A 17,500-nucleotide genomic window follows, 5' to 3' on the forward strand; every position below is an offset into this window, starting at 1 on the left:
AATGAGTCAATATAGATCAAATTACCTCTAAATAAAACAAGTCAATTGGTTTTATATGAGAATCAAGAAACTCCTCATACGATGCAAATTCTGCAACAATGTTGTCGCTTCCACTGGGCACTTCCTCCTCCATGTTGTTTACAAACCTGACAACGCAGTATCAATTAATGCGCTATGTAATATAATGCAGAATAAGTTAATCTAAATATTTTAAAGTCCATAATATAATTGTTATCAAATTATTAATATTTCATTATAATGTTGCATTGCAAACTTAATGTAAAATAATGTGAGAAATCATGTTTTTAGCGGAAATAATGTACGAAAGACAAAATGGAGCGGAGTGATATATTGTTTCTATGGCGAAAATTTCTTTCCAGAATAAAAATAAGCGTCAATGTAAAAGGAGAAACAAAAACAATACATTCAAGAGAATATCTTAAGAAAAACTATAGGAATTATTGGGGTTTTTCTAATGATTTGCAAAATAATATTCGTAGCTCTCGTTTTGCGAGACGTGAGTATCCTAGACAACAACAATGGCTGCCTGCATTAGTAAATGAATGAAAAATATTAATCTCTGGCGGTTTTCTTGCATTGAAGCTCAGTAACTGTTGTAATTTTGTGTTCAAATTACAGGTATGTTATATTGCAATGTACAGTGAATTTGCCATATATATCTTGACTGTGTATTTAAAGAAATAATGACAACAATTAACTTGGATGCCCTTGTCATATTTTTAGCTGCAGAACTGTAGCTCTCTGTGGGGGAAATGGATCTCTGGTCTGTTCCGAATCCTCGCATAGAGCTATTTCTGCTATTTTAAATGTCGATAACTCACGTACAGATCCATTGAATATATTGCTTTTTTATTTTTTTATATCTAAGCCGTGTATTTCATAACAGTGAAATTAGATTTTTAATTATTGGTAAGAATGTACATAGAGGGGAAAATATGCATTAAAAAAAGAGCTCATAGGCCAATTTTTGAGTAGTCTGAAATTGCATTACTGGTCACCAGAATTCAAATAATTGCTATGCCTTTGCTTATTGTTTACAATGCCTATCTTTCGTAAGTCTTGGAAATTTCAGAAACTATATCATAGAGGGCGAAGCCCTCTCACGGCCCGAAGGGCCGTGAGAGCGGAGCTCTCCCTATAGGTAACACGTATATACATGTTTAAAAGGAAAATACAGGAAAACAATGAAAAATTAAACCATACCTATGGAACTTGAAAATTTTGGTACTAATGGCGTCGATTCGAATATTAGCGCGTGGACATGTATTTCTCCATTTTGAATCTCGTCTACCCTAGTTCACGTCGTTCTGAGATGTTACATAAAATTCGTTAAAGCATGTAAATTTTATTTTCTTAATCATATATAATCACTCCACCATAAACGCCATGTTTGTTGTTGTGGTTCAAACGCTATGTTTGTAAATTTGCTAAATAACGACGCTGAATATGACGTCACAATGTACTGTTTACATCAATTGCGTTATATTTCCCGCGTTCAATATATATAGGCGGATCAAATATCCAAAATTAGGATGCTTTGATACAGCTCCGTACGCGCGTCCTCGTGCTAACTTCGGGTTGTTTTGTTCTGTTTTGGATATAGATACTAATGCCAAAATTTGTTTGCTTCGCCCTCAAACACGGTCACGCCGTAAAACATATTATATATGAACATGCACTTGCTTGTTGACTGTCTTGAACTAGACTAAATCATACAATTTTTAATTGCAAAAATCACTCTCAAGTGGTGAGTGGTAAATGTAGTACGGCCAAAATCCGAAAGTCCCGGATAGCGATTTTTTTAATGCTGCATGCAATGCCACAAAATTTGCAGAGGTTACTGTTTGTAACCTAGGTGCATAAAAAATATAAACTTTTTCTGAGAATTCTTTTACAAACGTACCAAACCAGAGTTTTCACCTGACAAAAAGCGGTAAATCTAGTACGTTTTATAAATGACAGAACCCAAACACGGTCGAAGACACTGACCTATTTCCACAGCCCCTTTGAAATAATGGGTTTTAAGTAATCCAATTCTTGCAAAAATATTAATTAAAACTACATTTTATGTTTCTATGATTTTTTCCACAACACAGAATAATAAAAACTGCTGTATTTTGTGATCGTGATATTGTTTTAATCGAAACAAGTATGTCCCCTTAGTTTGGTAAATTTGTACCTAAACAGCATATGCAATTACATGTAAAACAACAGATGAGAATATCTGTCGGAAATTAGTAATGATTAATCATTGATTCCGTTGCCCAGCTCTGGCCACGCAAAGATTCCCCATTCACCCAAGAGTCATGTAATTTTGAATAAAAATCTAAACTCCGAAAGTAAAGAAACTGTACTCCCTAAAGTAAATAATGTAACCCAAAAAGTGTACTTTTATATTTTGCCATTTTGATTAAAAAAGAAAAAGGAATTAATATGATAATACACTATAATCTTTAATCGTCTTGATGAGGAAATGATAATGTTAAAAATTGTTGTTTCTTTTCAATAGATTACAAAGGACTACTTTGAATTACACTTCGTATGCATCATCAAAATGATAATTGAATTATAAAATTATTAAATTAATTCTATAATGAATATGCTTTTAACAACCGAAGTATAAAAAGAAGCACTGACACTATAGTGTATATCAAAGTGGATTGAAATGTTGCAAAAGAGTGCATGTACTACACATGTATGATTACAAATATTATGTAGGGTGACACAATAAAAGGCGCATATAAATGCACCATATATGCAAGTGCGATTTATTCAAGTTACCTTTGAGATCTAGAACTCAATCTGATTCAATATTGTCTATAATGCTAAAACGCTGACTTTCGGTAGATCGCAAGATCAGCGACCATGTTCAGGTTTCGGCATTTATAAAACGTACTAGATTTACCGCTTTTTGGTAGATGAAAACTCTGGTTCAGTACCCTCTTTATGGAATTCCCAGTAACAGTTATATGATTCTTGTTTAATAGGTCACAAACAGTTATCACAAAAAGTTTGATGCCATTCTATCTACTAATTAAGAGAGAAATCATGCAAAAATCATTATCCGGGACTTTCGGCATTCAGGTTTAGGCCGTACTACATTTACCGCTTGCCCTCTCAAGTACCTTATAAAACTGAAAACTTTAAAAAATCCGCCTAATGTAGAAACTTGTGATTGAAGAGTGTCATTTCTGTATTAATACTGCAGTATTTCAAAACAAATATCATAATGTCTTTACATACTCAATTTGGTTAAGATCCAGCAATTCAGCTTCCATCTGTGTAAGTAGTACTCTGCTAAACATGCTCTGCACACATTAAGATGTTGTGTATTTTTCAGAAGGTAAAATGATATTCTCATTTAAAATTATAATCTTAACCATTGCCCAAAAATTTCATTTTGAGGTCCAAATTAAAAGCTGAAAAACTACACATTTTTCAATGATATCACTTGAACTTGCAATTTGTGTATAAAGAAGCCACATTTGTCAGAACTCCTTTTTATCACTTTTTCTTGTGAACTGATAATGTATATATTGTAAAGTCAATCCCCAGTCATCCATGTCATTTAATAATTCACATTTATGTAGTTGTAGTGGTGTTCCAATTATCGATTGTAATAAAACATCAGTCAATTGTTGACACGTACATTCCAAGTGCTTGATTATGAAAATTTTATTCCAATATTAATCGGCTTTTGATTTTGTTTTTTCATCAACTTTAGTTTTTGAAGAATATATTGCATATGTTAAATATGCAATATTTGCAAAAATCATGCAAAAATCGTTATCCGGAACTTTCGGCATTCAGGTTTCGGCCATACTACATATACGGCCATACTACGTATAAAATATCACAGGTCGCGACGACCTATCTAATAACCTTAAATGGCTCGCAGGTTTGTTTACCATTATTTCAGCACACATTGAAGTGAATGACATAATGTTAGGTCTATATCCCTACTCAGGGAATGAAATATGTTGCCTTGAATAGGTAAATTTTGGATTCAGAAATATAAATGAAGGTCAAAGAGAATCATGATATGAGGAAAGAAGTATGTGAATTATGTAGAATAAAATGCTGTCCAAGGCCAGTTTACTGTTACTCTGCATGTGTACATCGTTTATATATCATAACAGTTTTGTTTGTAGACTTAATAAAATTTACTTTGAAAAAGTAATTTATTTTTCTTTGTTGAATTTTAATTATGTTTTATCATCTGTAGATAATGACATGTGCAATATATGGGGTTATAGATATATTAAATGAAGCAAACAGCATCTAATTTTGGAATGTAGACCTTTCTAAAAATTATAATTGTTTCTATATCTGTAAACGGTATTAAAGCTGTATGATCCGATGTTCATGTATTATTTTTGCACATAATTACTTTAAAGCAGATAATTAGTTTATAAAGTTATCAACTTTCCCTTAATTACATGCTTAAAAACATTTGCATACAAGAAAACAGTGAGAATATTATCTACTGGAAAGTAAATATAGTGTGGTACGCATAAATCATCCAGAAAACCTCGGACCTTTCAACCAAAACACGGTGTTTTCAGTTCACGAAAGGCCTTTTTTTTTCATTTCATTTTATTCAGGTATAAAATATCACAGAATGTCATGATTGTAAATTTAAAATAACAAATTGAAACCTGGCATAATCTATAGCACTATGCAGTTATAACAGTTAAAGAATAAGTGACTGTATGAATAACATGACGAATGATGATATAATATAACCTAAGGATAACCCATAAAAGCTTAAATTAGCTTATTTCCAATGAGGTCATTATATTTATATTATATATATGATCAACAGACAAAAAGAATAAACATTACATACATGTAACTGACAATTGGAATTTTGGCAGGTTTTTATTAATAGTTGCATAATGCATTGAAAAATGACAAGCTTCAGACATATTTTATACTAGAATACTAAAGTGATAAAAAATACTAGTAAGTATTAAACAAAATTGGACATGTTATCTGGTTATGCCCCTTGCCTGGCTGGCTAATAAGGACTTTACAGCTTTTTAGAACTTTGCATAGTTGCCAACTCTTTTGTATCTAAAGGTAAATCATTCCAATCCTTGATAGCATTGTTAAAGAAAACCAAGAAGATTCTTTGCCTTTTATCTTAGATATGATAAACATTTTGTTTGTAGCACTTCTAGTATTATTATTGTTTAGAACAAATTGATCATAGAGATAATGTGGGGTTTACCATGAAATATATTAAATACATGGTTCAATCTTAGTTGAGTAGCTCTGTCATCCACTCTTAACATGCCCAGAGAATCTAGAATGTCACTAGACATGAGGTGTTCCGGATGACGTATAAATTATACAGTGTTAGGCATCTATAAATAGCCCCGCACGCATTAGGGGAATCCCACCATGATGTATTAATTCAGATGCAACTGTCTAATTTTAAGGCTGAAAGAGCTTAAAACATCGAATTACCAAGAGGTATTTGATATTTTTATTTCTATTAAACTTGTGGCACGGTGCTGTTGTAACAAAATACTCAGCTTTACACAGATAAGACCACTGATGATCTGAAAGTTTGAACTGGTCTCGTAACTGTCACTTGAAATGGCAGGGTGACATGTTTGTTTGTAAACACCGATTTAAAATCAAATAATTTTGGTTAAAACAGGTGAAATAATGTATGATATGTCATACAGCCTCATAACTACTCACATGCAATGATTTAATAGCGTTTTCACAAGATGGGGGAGGGGGGGAATTGTCGTAATTCGGACGATACAACTTTAAGAAAGGAAAAAAACACAAATGCACAACGAAGTTATTTTTATGCACTATTTTCAGCAAAAGGAACAACAATTTAAATGCAGAAAATATTTCTTAACTCTTTTTCAGCAGTTTATTAACTTTTATAATAGAATTTCTAGATGTCCAATTATAATTGATTATTAGTTAGTTACAATAATCTAATCATCAATTATGAAATTCTCATTAATTCCCATCACTATGTAGTTGCCAGTGGCTTATCTGAGCTAGCTGAAGAATCAAAAGTTTGCCCCATGTCTATCTGTATGTCAGTTAGTACTGAGCCATTTTTATCCAGACTTGAAAAGTATTTGATACTCTGCTACAGAAATGAAATTGGAACTTTACTAAACATTGCATTAAGTGACAATATTATCTTGTCTTAAGGCAATTTAGACAAGTTCCAATTTGACAAAATCCAGACCTCTATTTATACTACATATTGGTTCTTTATAGTATGCATGCAGGTCTAGCTTTAGTCAAATTACCGTATATACTCGCCTATAAGTCGATTTACCTTATAAGTTGGTTGTATAGTTTTTAGGCTATTTTGGAGGGAATTGCCATTGGCCCATTTATAAGTCGGTCTAACTTCTTTGAAGAATCAGGCGACAATTTCAAATCAATGCTCTAATGTTTTACCTGTGATTCAAATAATATTAAGAAATGTGCCGATATTTGATATTTTTTCCCAACAATTCAATTTCATATCAATACTCTTATGCATTTATCCATGTTCCAATAATGTTTTGGGATATATGACATCGATATTTCACTTCTTATTCTCAGCAAATTAAACTGTTATTATTTTGTTTATTTCGTCCACGTTTTTGTTGTTTAAAAATGCTAGGCCATCAAGAAAAATACTAATCTTCTTAGGACACTCCTATTAGTCGGACATAGAGTTTTGGACCAAAATTTAACTCCCAAAAATCCGACTTATAGGCGAGTATATACGGGAGATAATTTCATGGTTACTTTAAAAGTTGAAATTGCATTGTGTGTACACAGTCATTATTAAGAAATATTAGAAACCCATACTTGACAGTGCTATGAAGAATTTACTGCTTTATTTTGTTTTACATCCCAGTGAGAATTTTTCACTCATATTGAGGTATCACAGACTGTAGGTGAAGTGTCACAAATTTAGACTTATACAATTTCTGGGCTATAGCAGGGAGGGTCCTTTATCATGCCAACACCTACCGTGACACAGAACCTCTATTGTTAAGGACTCCCATCCAAAAGACCCATTATTATCACTTCTAGATGCCAAGCATTTGGAAAAGTAGCAGTCTTTACCTAATTTTATGTCCATGGTATGAGCAGGGCTTGAACCCATGACCTCCTGGTCACAAAGTGAATGCTCTAACCATTGAGCTACCACTACTGTTACTACCATGATACAATTCATGATGAAATCAATAACAAGCATTCTCTACTACTTTACATATTATTACATAGCTATCTAGATGCCACTCTTGGCTTTGTTTGAGGTCTAAAATAAAAGCACAAAGTTTAATTATTTGGAAGAGGAAAGTGACTCAGATGAGCACTGTAGTCTATGGTCCTCTTGTGATTTTTTTTTTTTTTAGATGTAGCATTTCAGGAAAGAGATGCCTAATAAAACTTTGGTAATTTTTCTGGATTTATATTTACCATTTTCAGTGAATTTTCAAACAAAAAAGATGGTTCTAACAGATCTTCCGTTTGAAAGAAATGCCCTCATACACAGTAGATACAGTGCAATCTGTCGACCAGGGAGTGCCCCACCATTAAATGCAGAAGAAGATGTCCAGAAATCTTCTTCCAAGGATTATGCTGCTTTCCTAAAGTAATTTTACAATATTCAATAATGATATAACGGGACCAGGTATTTTTTGGTTTCGCATGAAGTCAAACCCTTTGATGATATTAAGCTCAAATATGATTTTTAAGAAGATCAATTTACTTGTTGTTAAAATTTGAATTTCTTATTCCTTATGACATTCTTTATGTAGATAAACAATTATTCATATTGCAGAGACCAGGAGAGGAAAGTTGGACCGGATGGATTTTTAGATTCAAACAAATACTCCCATTCATTTCTTCTGAAAAAAGATGCTAGTGGACGACGAAGGGCAGCCAGTGTCTCGGGTCACTCCTCAGTAGTCACTCTTACCGCTCGCATTCAGCAAGACAAGAAAGATTACCAAAGACGAATTAAAGTCATAGAGGTAGGTGGGAGCAATCTTACCACAAAACCTAGTTCATCTGCAGTATTTTAATAGCTATCTATAAAGATAACTTATGTGTGTTTTCTTTCTTCACAGGACCATATGTGGCAACACAAGCAGGAGGAAAGAGAATTAAAGAGAACGGAGGGAGACATCATCAAAAATCAGAGGACCGTCAGACACACATTAAGGGATTTTGAAAATGGTGAGTACAATTTATTTTTGGAATTGTATTTCAGAATTTATTGCATAATATTTCAAAACTTGTAAATGTAAAAGATTGGTTGGAAGTTACTTTAATGAAGAAACAGCATGATAGTTGATATATATTGCAATCCTAGACAAGTTGACTAAATATCTTCTTTACATCAATACCAAAAATGTGTCAAAGTATGTATTTATTAGTATACACAAATGTATAAGATGAGAAAAGTACTTTTTTTTTTACAATCAACGCAGGCTTTATCAGAAGACATACACACATTATATTCAAGTCGTCATACTTTTTATGCTTCCAGCTATAAACAAGAAGAGAATGGCAGAAGAAAAGAAGCTAAGTCAGGGACTAGAGAAATACACAGTACTTAGAAGAGACCATGTTCACAAAAAGGAAGATGTGAGTGTGAAAATCTACATTCATCATTTTTACAATGAATCTTTTCAAGTTCTGTACATCTCGAGTTCCCTGCAAATGCGTTATAAAATTTCCCTGCTTTTGAGAATTTGTATACTGCATTTTTCATGTTTGCAGCTGAAGATTTTCAATTGCCACAGCTGTTGGATGTTCATTTTGATTCATTTAAAGTGAAGGTGTTTGTATGGTTTTCCTGTTTCTTCTTTTTTTTAGAGGACTAAGGAGCGGACTGAGAAAACTCTCATGCAAAATCAGGAGTATAAGCGAGAGAGTAGAAAGATATTTTTACACTCGTAAGTGTCAACAGTTAATGCGCAATGTTTTAATTAAACGCTTCTGTTATTATGCACTTGAAATTTCAGTTAACAAAGAGTCGTACACAGAATAATGTTCATGCTAACCAGACTTTCAAAGATCAGGATAGAAAAACTCAGCTTTCAAAGTAAGTCTCACACATGTTTAAATGTAGTGGGGGTAGAACACATTGGATTAAGAATAATGTTACAGTGTATAACCGCAATGATGGGTATGTATAAGCTGTTAGGTTACAGGCTTGTTTATGTAAATGCAACTGATTGTTGTTTACAGCCATTTCACCAATTTTCATTAAATGCGCAGTTTTATTTGTGCAATTTGTTTTTAGTTTATTTCTTCATCCAGAATGAAGTACATTCCATTGGTTTATTTCTGAACGTATAGAATTTTTTTGACGTGGGATAAGTGTTATCACCTCTCACAACAGTTGCCGGGAATATACAGATACTGTAGATTTCTTAATTAATAACATCGCAAAATAACTTGTAGATGTCAAATCACGATACCATGAATTCACAAGTAAACTCTTAATCAACAGTTTGTACATGTATTTCAGCAATATAAAGATAAAACGAGTGATTTTTATACGCCCGTCTTTAGACGGGACGTATTATTGTTCAGCGATGTCCGTCCGTCCGTTCGGGGTTTTCTCTTTATAATTTCATTTTCCTTTCACATATCATGCTGAAACTTGCTGTGTAGCTTCTTTGTGGGTCACTCTAGATCATACTGCAATTTTGATCCATTTCGACCTTTTTTCCAGGAGTTTTGCCCCTTTATCTGGAAATAATTATTATATGAAGGGTACATAATTTGTCCACCCTACTCCTCCCACAGTTTTCAAGTGAGAGCCTTCTTATGTTGTGGAGTATTTGTATGGGTATTGAAGATGTGCATGTGGGATGGATTTTGATTTTCTACAATTTTTGAGAAAATTACAGGTTGTTGAACTTAGTCTATTTGGAAATTAATATTCTATGGAGGGTACATAATTTGTTCGCCCTACTCCTCCCACAGTTTTCAAGTGAGAACCTTCTTATTTTGTGGAGTGTTTGTATGGGTATTGAAGATGTGCATGTGGGATGGATTTTGGTTTTCTACAATTTTTGAGAAAATTACAGGTTGTTGAACTTGGTCTATTTGGAAATTAATATTCTATGGAGGGTAGATAATTTGTCCGCCCAACTCCTCCCCCAGTTTTCAAGTGAGGACCATCTTATTTTGTGGAGTGTTTGTATGGGTATTGAAGATGTGCATCTGGGGAAGGATTTTGATTTTCTTCCATTTTTGAAAAAATTACAGGTTGTTGAACTTGGTCCATTTTGAGGAAATCTAGATTTTTAAGTTAAGACCCTTTGTTCATATGAAAGTTTGTCACAGCCTCAAGATGGCTGATAATACCTGAAGCAAAGTTATACAAATTATAGCACAAGAAAAACACCCTATGTAAGCATTTCACGGGTGTATTATGTACCGTTTGCGGTACTCTTGCTATATCACAAGTGGTGCTTCTCATTTAATTAGACAATGATAAATTCCTCTGTTATATAGGAATATACAGTAGTAACTTATGTATGCATATATAAGTGAACTTGATAAGATTAATTCATTGGCAATTTGCCAATAATGGTCCCACAGGGGGCATACATGTACACAGGGTAGTATTATACATACAGAGAAAGAGTCCATGATTAATAGATGCATAGACACCATATGTATAAAGATTACATTTTGACATTTATACCTCATACTTGCATAAAGATCAAAAGAAAAACTTGTCAATTTCAGTGTCAATATATCAAATGTCAAGGGCAAAATCATGTTTTATTTTCAATGCTACAAAATCCTATGTGTAGACAGAAGAAGAGGACTCCCATTCTGGGGGTCAAACTCAGTAAGACTTAGGAAATTGATAATTTTGGATCAGAAGGTCAAGGTCAAAATCAGTCGTAGGTTTGACTGTATCTGCAGGCACCACATAAGGACCATTGTATTTCAGACTTATATTTGCAGCAGAGATAAAAAAAATTGTAAATGATGTCACTATCAACCAATGGTCAAAGTCTGTTCAAAAGTACAATTTCATACTTTAGTCTCACACTTATCATAGATATACATTCACTTTTGGCCAGAGACATTAGGTAGGCAGAGGAGAAATAGCTACATGTGTGTTTATTAATGTGTTTATTATTGATGACCAATACCAGCAAATACCAGCAGATGTCCACAGTACATTTATTTCTCTACGTTTTACATTTCGTCATTTTTTGTTATTTTCCGTAAATACATTTCGCGGGTTTCTGAGATCATGCACGAGCGCTTTTGCGCTAATTATATATACTACTGCTGGTCAGTTTTCAGGCAGTACGAAGTTCGTTACAAACAACAAAGGTCGCTTTTGTATTTCTGTGCCTTAGCCTTCCCTCCCACCCAGCCCATTTTCAGTTTTCAATTCATATGCTTTCATTAGTGATTTTTCAGCTTTGTCGATTTGATGTTTGCTTATTAAAAGTGATCTTGTAACGAACGCAACCAACCTATTTACTTTTTCTGTTTTGTTTTATTATCAAATAGCCAAGAAAATATTTATTTTTGGACGAGGGCACTGAGCCAGAAAATAACACACGATATTGTTTCTTTCTTTGAAAAAGATTTTTCTCTCTCTCTTTTCTGCCAGTCATGTCTCTAGAAAAACCGATTAATAGAAATTGGCCTCATATTCCAGGTTTGATATAATGTCAGTTAAGGTTGTAATGATACATACATCTTTACTACGATATACTGTATTTCTTATTCAAAAGACCAAGTTCACTAACAGTATGAATTGGCCCTAATTTTCATGATACATGTAATTTAAGACTATATTGTATTTGCATGAATAACAAGTTTTTATTTAGATGTTATGTGTTTAAAACTACTTACCAGTATGATATCAGCAAATAATTCTTGGGGTACTTTTAACCATTTCGCAAACGTAAGGATTGTCCACAGTTTTTTTCTTCAAAAGACCAAAAATCAGCACTATTTCCTTACTTCAAAAAGTGTGGGTACCATGCATTAATCATGACCAAAATATTTTAATATTGCAAACGTGTAAAAATTGTTTTGGTTCACACACTCTGTCAGGATTTCTAATCATAAAACTACCTCAGCAGTTCAACGTATTGGACAATTTTCGCATTCTGTGCGATGTCATATCCAAAAATAGAATTTAGTATTAGGGACATTATGTTTTATTCATTGTTTCTGACTATCTCAACAAGGAACTTATTGAACTTCACATTTACTGGGAAAGTCAAAATTGTAGGGCTGTAAATCCTGGTATTGACCCATCTCCTTTATTACAGAACTAGGCATAAGATCTTGACATGGAGCATGTTGTGTTTTTCTGTTTTGCTAGGTCAGACCTATCAAGGCAGTACAAGTCCAAGATGAGTGAACTGGATCTAAAGAGGACAGAGGTCATGAGAATGAGTACTGACTATGAAGTAAAGATGAAAAAGAAAGAGGTAATCTATTCTGGATAGAGGTTGAAACTTGCAGTTGTGAAAGGTCTCTATTTAGAAGTTTTAACAAATGCAGTATTTTGTATTTTTAAACATCTTTTTCAAACATAGTGTATGTACTCCATTCAATATGACAAAAATTAATTACTAACACAAGCTAATTGCAAAAAAACCAAAAATATGTTTTCTGTAATTATTATTTTTGAAAGTATGTTATCAATGAAAAGCCTTCATTTAATGCAGTAGTTTTTTTTTTTGTTTTAGAGAAAAGGGGGGAGGGGTAAGTTAGTACATGTATACTGGTAGACACTAGAAATGGACATAACTCTGTAAACCCATGCTAAGATTATTCTGAATTTCAAATAAATGATGTTCTAGCTGTGCTGTTATGGCCAATCTAGTTTTTTTTATCTGGTCTAAACTAGTTTTATGTTTGGTTGTGTGTAGGCATGAAATTTCATGAACGATGATACAAATCTGTATACTGGTTAATGTTTTGATGTATGTGTATTTTAGCAATAAAAATTCAGATGGATTTATATCCAAGGCAATTTGTAATGTAAGCTATGTGTTTGTGGTAACAATATTCAAATCGTTTTTTATTTGACTGATTTTCATTTGAAATGCTAAAGAATTTGTACTTAGATTGAAAATGAGATATTAAATCTCACCCATGTATCATACTTTTGCACATGTATGAATTACAAAAGATGTACCAAAACAACGAGGACTTACTTTGGGGGCATTACTATAAAAATGGGCTTGATATAATTTAAGATATTCATCACCATCCAAAAAAGTACATATTTGGATCGCAAAATGTTATGTTTGAAATTAAAAAGATAAAACATGATAAGATATTCATCAACATCCCCTGCTCCCCTTAAAAGAGTACTTTATAGGTTTACAAAATACTATGCGTATAAATTTGAAACAAAAATATGGATCAGGGTGCCTGATACATACATGTATACTGATTGTGTCTAACAATGTTTAAATGCAGAGCAAACAGAATTTCAGCATGATATGAAAATACCATAGAAATTTGAAACACCTAATATCAAGCTTTTCCTATATTAGGTTATTTATATAATAGACTTTTACCACATTTAGTTAGTATATGCAAGACCCACTACTAATTGGTAGCAAGAGGTATTTTATTGCAATTGTTTGAGGTTCAATTTGTATTGCGTTCACTGGGTAATGAGTTCAAAGATATACACATCAGGTGTACACTTGAGATTTTTCAGATGGGAGTGTATAAAGACCTAGGATTTCCCAGAAGTGGTGCAAATTTCTTGATTGTGAAGGGTTTTGGGTCATATAATATATATAAAGCTGAATTTGGAAAACAGATGGAAGGTTTTTGAAAAGCCCCATATAACATACTGATGACTTATTTTTGCTTTGATAGTGCTTAACACTTTCAAAAATAGACTGCAAACACACCACTTACACTACCCCACCACATCCAACCCTATTTTTGACCTGTATATTTCAATGTTTTGAAATCAATTTTCTTCTGTACATTTCATCATTGCAAGCAAGGTGTCTCTGGTAAATCCTGTGCCTCGTGGGCCTTTTGTTGGAAGATTGGTGTGAACAGTATCTCAAAATTTCATCTTCATTAATTAATTTTTCAGGAGGAACAGTTCAGATTGAAGCAAGAGTTAGCTGATCTAGCGATCAAGCTAAACATGGAGGCTCAGAAAGGGAGAAAACAGAAGTTTGATAAAGAGAAGTAAGACCTGATTTTGTAGAAAATTATAAACTTTGAGTTTGAATGACGGTTTGGAATTACAAATACATATGTATTGTTTCAAATTCAATGATTTTACATCATTTTAAATTGTGCAGAGAAAGAAGGAAAGACCAAACGAATAAGATTCAGGAGGATTTGACAGCTGAGAGAACAGTTGAAAATAAATTAATGTAAGTGCATTAATCTGTCTTGAACAGTTTTTTGTTAAGTTTTAATCATTATTTGTCATACAGTAAATCATCTTTATTATCTATCATTATTTTCTGGCTAACGGGAATAGATTGCCATATTTAATAGTACAGGTACTCTTATTTGTGCAGTCAAAGTGTAGCACATTTGCAGGTCAGGGGCAATTATGCAAAATGATGAATTAGCGCTATCATTTTCTATATTATATTAATGAAAATTTATATATTTTTGCACTGATCATAATTAATGCATTTTGGGATGCACCAAATATGCAATGTACAGCTAAAAAAATCAGTAATATTAGGTGCTTTCATAAGTCTGCATCCATAATAGCTGTAGTTCTGTGGCTCCCAGGTAGTAAAATGTTTACAATGTGGACCGACAGAATTGTAGTTAGGGTCAGTAGTACATGACTGATAAGTTGGAAACCTCACTTCTATTTTCATTTGTATGTTTCTATATTTATATTCAGGAGAAGTGATGGAGATACAAAAGCAGCAGAGTCCACCAAGAGGAAACTTAGTGCTGATTTAACTGTAACAAAATCTCATCTAGACATCAAAAAACGAGATGGTAAGAGTTTCCTCCCTTAAAACAAGAGGAGACTTAAAGCTGATTTAACTGTAACAAAATCCCATCTAGACATAAAAAAATAAGATGGTAAGAGTTTCCTCCCTTAAAACAAGAGGAGACTTAAAGCTGATTTAACTGTAACAAAATCCCATCTAGACATAAAAAAATAAGATGGTAAGAGTTTCCTCCCTTAAAAATAGAGGAAACTCAATGTTGATTTAGCTGTAATGAAATCTCATCTAGACATCAAAAAACGAGATTTTAAGAGTGTCCTCCCTTAAAACAAGAGGAGCCTTAGTATTAATGGTAAGAGTTGCCTCCCTTAAAACAAAAGGAAACTTAATGTTGATCAAAAAACTGTAACAAAATCTCAAATGAGATGGTAAGAGTTTCCTCCCTTGACACAAGAGGAAACTTGGTGTTTAGGAATCTCATTTAGACATTTAAAAAATGAGTTTTTTTTACTCTTGCTTTTGTTTGATACTTGCATGCTATTTGACATAATACAGTTATGTCCTGTGAAAATTTTATGTAAGTATTGCGATTCAAATATTTGGATGTTTGGTAGCACAAAAATTTGGTTGTTTAATCAAATTCAATTATCAAAGTAGGACATAGGGCATATTGACCATACAAAACTCATTTGATAATTCATGCATATCTGAACGATACAAATTAAATTTTATTTAAAACATTTTCGCCCTTTTTTTCGTTGATCTAGCTGGAATTCTTTACTTCTCATGGACAATCGTACTTTCAAGTAATGGACAACTGCTTGTAAAAGAAATAATATCAGAATTGATAATTGCATGAAAATTAAATATTCATAAACAACTGTGCCTTTTTGCATTCACTGTTAGGTTTTGATATGATGACCATTGTCCGGGATCTAGGGTGACCATATAGCTTTCACAGATCACAGTTTTGGCAGTGTTTACTTACACTGAGACACACATGTAATAGACAACTCTGTTCTGTAACATTGATTTGAAACGGAGCAATAAATGGACGTTAGTGAATATGGCAGCATATTGAGTCCTTGGTACGGGGTTGATTGCTGTTTTGATTCCTTCTCTGAGAGTATCTTCATTTTGTTCGTTTTATCTTTATGACGGATACATTATGTACTTGTTCTTTTTTTTTTTTTCAGAACAGAGACATCTTACAGATACTCAATTCCGCCTAGTAGACAACTCTAACATACAGAAACAGTTAAATGAAGCAGCAGAATATGCAGAGATGGATCTTAAGGCTAAACAAATAGACAAAAATGTTGATGTAAGTAGTTTTCTGTTTCTGACTAAGCAAAAAGAAACACAAGCTTTGATGGAGAAATTGCATAGGTATTACATCAAAACAGTACATGGAGCAACACAGCATCACAAACATCGTCACAAACCATGGTTTTGAGTCCACACACGCTCCCTCGATGCATCACAAATTGTCATGAACAAATGTAAAACATGAAAGTAGTGGTCTAGACTCCAATAGAAGTGCATATGTTGACAGATTCTAGTAGATATTTTGTATAAAGTCAGTGCACTGTTGATGTGTAGCTGTAGGAAGTATTCACTTCACAAAAAGCACAGATCTATATGTATGGTGTGTAATGATTAAAGCAGGAACCAAGATAAATGTAGAACTCTGTTTTCTTGTTTGAAAAATAAGCATCACAGGGGAGGGGTTGGACAGCAGAATCAGGAAGCATTTTTCATATTTGTAAATGTTTGTGCCTACTTTAGACAAGTGATTGTTTTGTAAGTCAATGTGGGAAATGCTTCCCTTCAGTTGTAGACAGTTATAAGCACATTGATGAGCTTCCTGTCAGTCATATATAGATATAAGCACATAGAATAGCTTCCTGTTATTTGTAGATAATTCATAAGCACATAGAATAGCTTCCTGTCAGTAATTGTAGATAATTACAAGCACATGGATTAGCTTCCTGTCAGTTGTAGATAATTCATAAGCACATGGATTAGCTTCCTGTCAGTTGTAGAAAATTCATAAGCACATGGATTAGCTTCCTGTTATTTGTAGATAATTACAAACACGTGGAATTAACTTCCTGTTATTTGTAGATAATTATAAGCACATGGAATTAGCTTCCTGTTATTTGTAGATAATTACAAGCACATGGAATTAGCTTCCTCATTAGTACGTGATATATGTATCTCATGCGCACAAAGCAAAATCCATATCAAAAACTGTGCCCTTAAAGGCATAGGGTCTAAGATATTGGTGAAATTTTGCACGTTCCAAAAAGGTGGCAAAATTTAAGATCATAATTAGAAAATCACAAAAAGTTCTTCAGAATGTTTACAAACACATTTGATACGATAGTAATTACAAAATAATTCCCTGTTCTCATTTGCCTAAACTGGTACCCTGTTAACTTCGCATCTGTAGCCACCAATCAGCGGGGTACCAGTTTAATATATTGTCCTCCAGACAAAATTTATTTAAAGGGCTAAAACGTCAA

General features: G+C 33.1%; 2 protein-coding genes across 3 annotated transcripts in view; one reads left to right on the forward strand and one right to left on the reverse strand.

The window, feature by feature from the left end:
- The window catches only part of LOC125670224 (cilia- and flagella-associated protein 299-like), a 5,463-nt gene extending 5,280 nt beyond the window's left edge, over nucleotides 1–183 (reverse strand). Inside the window, exon 1 of the mRNA XM_048905286.2 lies at nucleotides 26–183. Within this exon, the coding sequence (XP_048761243.2) occupies nucleotides 26–133 (108 nt within the window). The 5' untranslated portion in view covers nucleotides 134–183. The remainder of the gene's footprint in view (nucleotides 1–25) is intronic.
- Nucleotides 184–345: 162 nt separating this feature from the next.
- The window catches only part of LOC125670223 (trichohyalin-like), a 36,494-nt gene continuing 19,339 nt past the window's right edge, over nucleotides 346–17,500 (forward strand). Inside the window, exons 1-11 of one of the 2 annotated variants that reach the window (XM_048905285.2) lie at nucleotides 346–639; nucleotides 7,492–7,657; nucleotides 7,847–8,039; nucleotides 8,136–8,244; nucleotides 8,558–8,655; nucleotides 9,036–9,115; nucleotides 12,389–12,497; nucleotides 14,138–14,235; nucleotides 14,352–14,426; nucleotides 14,918–15,018; nucleotides 16,169–16,296. In XM_048905285.2, the coding sequence (XP_048761242.1) occupies nucleotides 7,512–7,657; nucleotides 7,847–8,039; nucleotides 8,136–8,244; nucleotides 8,558–8,655; nucleotides 9,036–9,115; nucleotides 12,389–12,497; nucleotides 14,138–14,235; nucleotides 14,352–14,426; nucleotides 14,918–15,018; nucleotides 16,169–16,296 (1,137 nt within the window). In that variant the 5' untranslated portion in view covers nucleotides 346–639; nucleotides 7,492–7,511. Of the gene's footprint in view, nucleotides 640–7,359; nucleotides 7,658–7,846; nucleotides 8,040–8,135; nucleotides 8,245–8,557; nucleotides 8,656–9,035; nucleotides 9,116–12,388; nucleotides 12,498–14,137; nucleotides 14,236–14,351; nucleotides 14,427–14,917; nucleotides 15,019–16,168; nucleotides 16,297–17,500 lie in introns of those variants that run through there. The other variant, XM_048905284.2, reaches the window with a different exon arrangement.

The sequence above is a fragment of the Ostrea edulis genome, chromosome 4, assembly GCF_947568905.1.
Source record: "Ostrea edulis chromosome 4, xbOstEdul1.1, whole genome shotgun sequence".
Taxonomy (NCBI): domain Eukaryota; kingdom Metazoa; phylum Mollusca; class Bivalvia; order Ostreida; family Ostreidae; genus Ostrea; species Ostrea edulis.